The sequence below is a fragment of the Takifugu flavidus genome, chromosome 5 (genome assembly GCF_003711565.1).
Source record: "Takifugu flavidus isolate HTHZ2018 chromosome 5, ASM371156v2, whole genome shotgun sequence".
In the NCBI taxonomy this organism is placed as follows: Eukaryota; Metazoa; Chordata; class Actinopteri; order Tetraodontiformes; family Tetraodontidae; genus Takifugu; species Takifugu flavidus.
The window spans coordinates 7,154,261-7,162,813 of NC_079524.1; the positions used below are offsets into that span (position 1 = coordinate 7,154,261).

General features: G+C 41.4%; 1 protein-coding gene across 1 annotated transcript; it reads left to right on the forward strand.

Annotated features, from left to right (window-relative positions):
* Positions 1 to 1,135: 1,135 nt before the first annotated feature.
* foxb2 (forkhead box B2) lies at positions 1,136 to 3,393 on the forward strand. The gene has a single exon (XM_057032974.1). It carries the CDS (start codon positions 1,908 to 1,910, stop codon positions 2,862 to 2,864), a length of 957 nt encoding a protein of 318 aa, XP_056888954.1. The 5' UTR covers positions 1,136 to 1,907; the 3' UTR covers positions 2,865 to 3,393.
* Positions 3,394 to 8,553: the final 5,160 nt, after the last annotated feature.

Sequence of the window (8,553 nt, forward strand, 5' to 3'; positions counted from 1 at the left end):
TTGTAATTTATGCAAAATTAATTGATACATCTTTTATAATTGATGTGCTGTAAACCTAATGAGTAATTTATGTAATTAGTCAATTAAGGGTAATTCCAGCATATGTTCCGTATGCCCAGAAGGTGCACTTTACAACTTCTTATTTGTCCACGAGTTGGGCGCAGCCGAAGACTACCTAATTAATTTTGTTATGCATATCAGCCACGGTGTCTATTTAACGGCCCCCTTTGTGAAAACAGATATAATATTGATCTTTCCCGGGCATTTAAAGACGATGCTGTTGCCCATGTTGGCCTCTGAGGGCCTCACTCCCGCAAAAACAAATTTTTCAGGCCCCTAAAAAAACAACTGCACGCAGGAAAACAACACACGCGCGCGGATGTCTTTAGTAAGCCGAAGATTAGAAAGGAGGCAGCACTGAAACTGACTTCAGTGCAATCGCGCGTCTTTAAATTATGCTCTGCGTGGGTACGGCCGACCTTTCGAGTGAGCTTGAAGGACTGAGACGTAACAGGAAAGAATACAGCTAATTAATTGACACAGTTTTGAATATTCATACTTAATACAGCGAGCTTGTCTTTAATTACATTGTTGGACTTCTCTCCTAGGAGGCTAAATCACCCAAGGTTTAATTATTTTAATGTATTCGGGGGCCCATCGGGGCACCTTGGAAGACAGAAGCCGTCAAGGACCCAGCCGTGACACCTGGCTGGAGAACAAAATAAACGGGGGAAGGAGCAACTGTTGTTCTCTCCTGAGCAGCATTCGGGGAAGGAAGTTTGTTTACATCCTTGTAGGAGTCACCAGAGAGTATTTGAACAGATAGACAGCCGCTGGACTCCCCTCTCAACAATTAATCAACAACTCTCTCTCTGTCTCTTTCTCTCTCTCCCTACGTTTCTCTCTCTCTCTTTCTCTCTGATTGTGCCATATATGAATTATTGTTTGTCTTCAAAGTGGAACAAATACAACAATCATGAGCCAATTTTATATTAATTTTATTTACTTTCCCAGGAGTCATTTTAGAATCTTTGAAATAAACTGTATCTTTTTTTTCTCAGAATGTTTTCGCTATGTAGTAAGGAATCATCATGGACACTATGGGCTCAAACTTAAAAAGAAAGGCAGCCTTTCAATAAGAGGTCAAAGGTCATCATGAGCTCTCTGAGGCTGTTGAATGTCACTCTAAATTAATGTCAGCAGTTTAAAGCAATTTTAATGCATTTCCTGTTTGTTTGCTTGTTTCTTGATTGACAAACAGATTAGAGGTGAAATAAATGCACCTCCCACCGCTAATTTTGACACATTTAAACGCCCCATCTCTCTCTCTCTCTTTCTTTCTCTCTTTCCCTCTCTTTCTCTCTCTCTCTTTCTCCCCCTCTTTCTCTCTCTCTCTCTCCCTGTTTCTTTCTCCCTCTCTCTCTCTCTGCCCCCTCTCTCCCACCGTCCCTGATGCATGCTTAAGTGCCCGGATCACACTCTGCAACCTGCGGGGGTCTTACAAAAACAGTGCGTCGGAGCACCACGCCAGAAAAGAACAGAGGAGCGGACACCACACACAGATGGTGGAGCAAATTGGTCCCATTCACATCTTCCAACCGAGAGTGGAACGGGGAAGGAACTGGAACGAACATTCAACTTTTACGCACAGACCTTCTTTTGACGCACAGCGCAAGAGCCCGATCTGGCTGAGAAAAGTCTTCAGAAGATATTCTCCCGGGATGCAGGGACTTCTTCGGGATTTTTAAATGACAGCAGCGGCTCTTTAGGAAGCATTTTTATTGTATTCTATTCCTTTATAGACTCAAAACAGTATTGATCGAATGGCTCACAACTTTGTTAGCCCTTTAAATACTTGAAAAACAACCGTCTTTTAAATTATCCAGACTTTACAACTTAAAGAAGTCATGCCACGTCCCGGGAAAAACTCTTACAGCGACCAGAAGCCCCCATATTCATACATCTCACTGACAGCGATGGCTATTCAGAACTCAAGCGACAAGATGCTGCCTCTGAGTGACATTTATAAGTTCATCATGGACCGCTTTCCATACTACCGTGAGAATACCCAGCGGTGGCAGAACTCCTTGCGACACAATCTCTCCTTTAACGACTGCTTCATCAAGATCCCCCGACGGCCCGACCAACCGGGGAAGGGCAGCTTCTGGGCTCTCCACCCGGACTGCGGTGACATGTTTGAGAACGGCAGCTTCCTGAGGAGGAGGAAACGCTTCAAGGTGCAGCGGGCAGAGCACATGACCTGTAAGAGCTCCCAGATGATGCATTATTTTCACCACCACCACCACCATCATACCGGCAGCAAGCTGGGTGCGACATCGGGCCACCATGACAGCTCCGTGGCGCCGGTCAGTACGGTGGGCCGCCTTCCTCACTTTCAGGGTTACGGGGGCATTACCTGCGCGCAGCCCGGTGGCTTTAAACACCCGTTTGCCATTGAGAACATAATAGGACGGGATTATAAAGGTGTGATGGCCAGCGGGCTCCCACTCACCTCGGTCATGCACCACCTGGGTTACCCGGTCCCCCCGCAGCTCAACAGCGTGGTCAACTCTATGTGGCCGCACGTCGGGATGCTTTCGGAGTCCATGAGCGGCATGCCAGTGCCCGCCACATCCGACTATGCACCCTTCGGCATGTCAGCAAAGGGCCTGTACGCCAATGCGCAGAGCTTGCCAGCCGTCCCGGTGCCAATAAAACCCACCCCATCGCTGGGTCCCGTGCCCACTTTGACAGGGCTGCAGTCCGGCCCGACCCAACTCTGCTCGCCGTCTGCAGTTATGGAGAAAAGTGATCTGCTTGAAGGGAAAAACAACTCACTACACCCGGCACTCCTTCTGTCCTAACCCGGTAATTAACGGGTCGTTTTTTGGGGAAACGTTACGCAAACAAGGAAGACATTATTGCATCAAAATACGTAGTAATAATTTTGAGCAGCTATAGGAAAAATGTATAAAGTGAGAACGTTGTTATATGTAACACTTTTATTTTAGTTAGATTCCCGGTGATTGAAAAGAAAAAAAAATCAAAACCTGAATTTATTTGCACAATTTGTGAGGGCATTTACCACATACTATAATGTGGCACTGATAAATACAATCAGACAAGAATTAGCTGAACCCAAAGAACGCTTTAAGAGACTTAAAGTTTCCCCCGAAATGTAAATCAACAACTCTCATCGTTTTTGGCCTGATTCTATTTATTTTATCTAATTGCAGTGGCCGAACAGTTTGAGGCCTCCATGCTGTTTTTTTGTATTTGTTTTGGGGTTTTTTGGCCTGTTGGTTGCACCTTTTTGTGTCTTACAGCGCTCTATTGAAATCGTTCTGCTTGCATCATAATACTATTTATCTGAGAATATTTATAAAGAATTTAAAACCATCTCTGTTGTCGTAGTTATTTGCGCACTTAATGTTTCTCCGCCCCCCCCACCCCCAGCACCAAATTTAAATTCCACTTTTCTTTCAGATATCAGAAGAATTTGTGTAATATTTGATTATTTGGACCTGAGATTTAGAACTGAAATATATTTTTGATTTTTTTAAAATAATTATATGATAGTGAGGAATAATAGGGAAAATCATTACATTTGTCACAGGATGATGTCATTTTTTTAAACTTTCAGATCAGTAATTTTATTTTTTGTTAGAAATGCAGCAGGTTATTTTATTACTTTTTTCTTTATCTTAGTGATAAAATGACAAGTGCAACGTGACTGTGCAGTAATTTGTCTATTGTAACTGAATCCAGTAACATAAAACCTGCTAATGAGGGCCAAATTCAAGAATCTCCTTGGAAAGCGATGAATTTGTTACAAGCAAAATATTATTGAATATTTTAATTCAGGAGAATGACTAACTTTAAAAAGGCTGACCATGCCAGAATAATGGGTGCCCTCCATTTGAGGGAAAAACTCTCCACACTGAGAGGTTACGCTCCAAGGGCACCATCTCTGCTACAGTAAATCATGACTATATCATTCAATCATTCTAAGAAGTGTGTGTATTGTGTGTTAAAGCATGGACATTGTCCTCAGTCGATGGATAAGTGGATGCTGCTCCACTTCAAAGTGACTGGATCAGGTTTTGCTCTTTTGTTTCCTCTCTTTAAGTCGAGCTTTTGAAGTTCCACCTCTCCGGCATCATGAAGCAAAGGTCTCAGCGTGCTGGAGATAACTTACGCGGGACCTGCTCCTCTGTTCACCACCTCAGCCACACACACCTGACGCAGCCGTCACACCAGCCTCTGAACAAACCACTGCACTGCTGGAGGAGAGGCGTGGCATCTTAAAACCAATTTGGGTGTCACCGTTAACGAGCAGGCTGCAAAGCATCGTGATGGCCCTGATGTTCTTCCAACATATAGATCTTAACAACCTTTTAGTGTAGATGCTTTAACACAAATAGACAGCCAGAGGTGATCTCTTACTACACTTTTTGTCATCTACACGCTTCACCCATATTTTTTGCTGCAGGGTGTCTGTGATTCCTAGTTAAAGGAAGCAGTGATGTGTGTGTGTGAGTGTGTGTGTGTGTGTGTGCGTGCTTTAATTCCCTAATCAGCAGGCATCAGTGTCTTTAATAGCCCTCACTGCATAAGTGCATAATTAAATGCCACTAATTAACACAATAAGAGGGGTAATAATACAGCCATTATTACCCTCCATGATTCCTTGTCCTCCCAACACTGGCATTAGATGCCTGTGGAATCATAATAACACACGTGCACATCCTAAAGTGCATATGTGTTTATGCAATGTTTTGGAGGAGGGGGCACAGTTTATATGTTTTGTTTATATCCTTATGAAGACAATAACAACAATAAATCTCCTCTTCAGGTTTGTGTAAGAGGTTAATTATGTCTTTATATATAAATGTTTTTAATCACTATATATAAACACAAACACGTGCGCGCCGCAGACACACACACACGCATGCACACCCACACACACAGACAGCATATATTATCTTATCTTTATCTATATTTATCTTTTCCTTTAGTAAATATGAACCTACTCGGCTGGCTTGTTGGTGTCAGATACATATGTAGAAAATATATTTGATTTTACTCAGCAGTTTATTGATTTTTTATTTCTTTTTCTCAAAACTGTTGACGAGCCAACAGGAGCCTGCAGACATCACAACTGCTTACAGGACACATTTAATAGTGACAATAACAATAATCAAAAAAGCCAAGAAAGAAATGACATTGAAACTCATTTCCACTTTTCAGTTATTAAAAAGTCTTCAACCAGCCAATATAATTAATCCTGGAGAAATGGAAATAAATCAGTACTGTTTATGTCAAGACGGTTCTGGATTTAGAGGAGCTGATGTTTGATTTCATGAACCAACAGTTTTGTCATTAGGGAAAACTGTTATTGCTGATAAAACAGTCTGAAACATTAAAGTAATAGAAGTCTGTTCATTAGGTGAAATATGAGCCAGAAATGAATAATCTGATTTATATGAATGAATAAAACATTCAGGTCAGAGGTGTTTCACTGTCAGCCCTCTGAATCGAAACATTGCGCTCCTGAATAGACGATGATACATTAGTGGTAATTACCCACACTTCAGAGGGGCCAGGGTGGCAAATTTTACATGCATTTTTTTAATGACCAGCAAGAGCAGGACATCATAATGAGCAACTTAATTCATTGATCGGATCTGTTCGCACTAACTAAAGCGTGCTGACATGTGTGCACATATTCACACACACAAACGTGGAAAAAAAACAACCCTAAATATTATTCTCTGTTCCAGACGGCAGTCTTTTGTCCGACGGCTGCAACCTTGCAAAATAAATTTGTTCTAATTTCTTTAAACCTATAATTGCTGTACAAGAATTCCTTCTTCAGTCACATTTTGAGTGATGATTAAATACATTAGTGGAGCCATTTCAACATTAAAATGAGGCATGAATCCACATTAAATTAACTGTTAAACTTTCAACGATGCCAAATCTAAGAAATCTTATCGACTCAATAAATATGTTTTAACTGGAAGATTAAATGCTTCAAATAGCTTTACATTTTACAAAATCAGGATTAAAAATATAGAAAGAATGACTTTCAATATCCTTTCTTGAGAAAGAAAGAAAGAAAGAAAGAAAGAAAGAAAGAAAGAAAGAAGAAAGAAAGAAAGAAAGTAAGAAAGAAAGAAAGAAAGAAAGGAGGGAGTGTTGACAGAGATACAGCTCCACAAGGTCACTCAGCCTTTGTGTCCTCCCACAGAACTAATGAAAGTGTAATATTCTTAAGAGGTTTCTTCTTTTTCTAAATTAGTTAGATTACAGGAAGAGATGCTGAGCAGAGAGGACAGACTGACAGACGGACAGATGAACGGAATAACGCAGCACTCTGGTGCATGGAGTTTGTATAGTCTTTATTTACATTTAGGGCTAAAAGATGCTCATTTATTTTGAAATAGCAACGACCTGAAAATTTAATTTATTCTGTTATCAGTTCATATGTTATATACTCTTAAATACAACTGGTTTAATTAACATTTTAACTACTGCATGAAAATATAAGACAAGCTATGGTGACAAAATTCTAATTATAATTCCAGTTAGACGTAAAATAGTTGCAGAAGACATTAGTTTCAAACTGATTAACAACTGGGATTTATCCTGAGATAGCAGAACAAATGTAATTCAGCAAATAATGAAAGAACAGAGAATATCTGCGCCACTTATCCAAGCACCTGGTCATGATGGGCCTTTCTAAAGACTCCTAAAGTTGCACTTAGATACACGCTGCAGCAAATATTTGCTGTGGTTGCGGATGTCGCGCACGTGGAGTTATGGACGTCTGCTCTCAGTGTGGGCAGCAGGCCTCTAAGTCATTGGGACATGATGGAGTGGCAGCGGCAGCAGGCATACGGCTGCAACCGCTCTCATCCTGGTAATGGTCACCGGGGCGGTGGTCCTTAATGGTGGCACAGCCACCACCAATGAAAAGGCCATCTGAGAGGAATTAGCATATTGGCATCAGGCCTGGAGACAGGGAAAAGCTGTCAGGAGTGAGAGTCCTTACGACAGGTCATCCTGGACAGCAGCGCATTAGAGTAAATCATCTGTCCTGTTCCACATCAATGTCACACTTCTAAGATTTCTGATGACCCCCCCCCCCCCATCTTCCCCACTGACTTCCTTCTTCATAGAGGATTCTTCTTCTGCGATTTTCCTCTAAAAGCTACTCTAATCATCGCTTACCTTCTTTTGTAGATTTATCTCCAGCCCCCCCCTCCTCCCCCGAGTCTTTTACTTTCTCTTTAGTAATTAGACAATGATTCACTTGTCCGAGGTCAAATTCCATCAGCCCCCTCCTGGCTGGAGTGTATTGTCTCGCCATCGCCATTTCAAGAAAGGTCTTCTGAATCATCTTCAATCTGCCAGCCATCTTTATTGACCCAAATTATTACACCTTATTAGCCATTATTACATTTTACTATCAATTCAATATGGGTCGTTGGTTCAGTCATTTTGGCCTCCTTCCCATCCTTTCTCCTCTCTGACTTCTTTCTTTTCTCTGAGAAGTTCTTTGGAGACCAAACTCTCACATAAAACTGTTGAGACCTGACAGTTACAGAGCAAACCAAGGAAAACCTTTAACAAAACTGCCTTTAGTCAATTCTAACAAGGTAGCAGAGGTCCGGTGGATGAAGAACGATCTGCTTTGTGTAGGTTTAAAGTTTTGTTCCTGCTGTGCATCTAAATCACATTCATTTATTTTTTTTTCCCTCTGTAAGCAGATGTTTGGATTGGGGATTTTACAATAGAGGAAAAGATTTTTCCCTTTGAAATCTGATCACAAAGCAGCAAAGACACTTCCTGTCCGACTGAACTGAGGTAGGGCGAGAAATAAACTTCCATGAAATGAGAGACGGTCTTTCTATTGTTCCTCTCTTATGATGAATTAAGGCTACAGGGTCATTTCTAGCTCCAGGCAGGTGGTTGGAGGGATGAAGTTACAAATTGTAATACATCAATTATAATGTACCCAGGTAAAGAAGTGGACGGTGGATTTTAAGAATTCACATTTTGCCTTGTTGGTTCGAGCCCCACAACCCTCCACCAACCTGCTCATTGTGGCACCAGTGAGGAGTTCACGTCCTCAGTCCCAGTTGCTCAAACTAAACAGAGGTTACCTGACAAACATGTGAATGAATGCTACCAAGAGCCTAAACCACAAGTCCTGAAAATGATCTATTCCCATTTGTGTTTGTTCTAAGGATGAGGAATTTCAAAGTGCAGGAAAAAACAATACATGCTGCCAAAATGATTTAGTAAAAGAGAGTTTTACTTGTAAACCTGCATGATATTGAGGGTCTAGCACTGGCTCATGTTAGAATTAGAGAACATGGCCAATGGGAGATATTTTGTTCATATATTCGGCGCCTCCATTCGGAACCAAAAATATAGTTCAGAACAAAAAAGTTTTCACTCTAATGCACTTAATTGCATTTGGCAACAATGCCCAGTTCTCTTGTTAGTCTTAATTGGAATTGCAGCAAGAGTTAAAGACAGAGG

What these genes read in the sequence shown, in the direction of transcription:
- foxb2 (XM_057032974.1), top strand. Translation starts at nt 1,908, where the DNA reads ATGCCACGTCCCGGGAAAAACTCTTACAGCGACCAGAAGCCCCCATAT.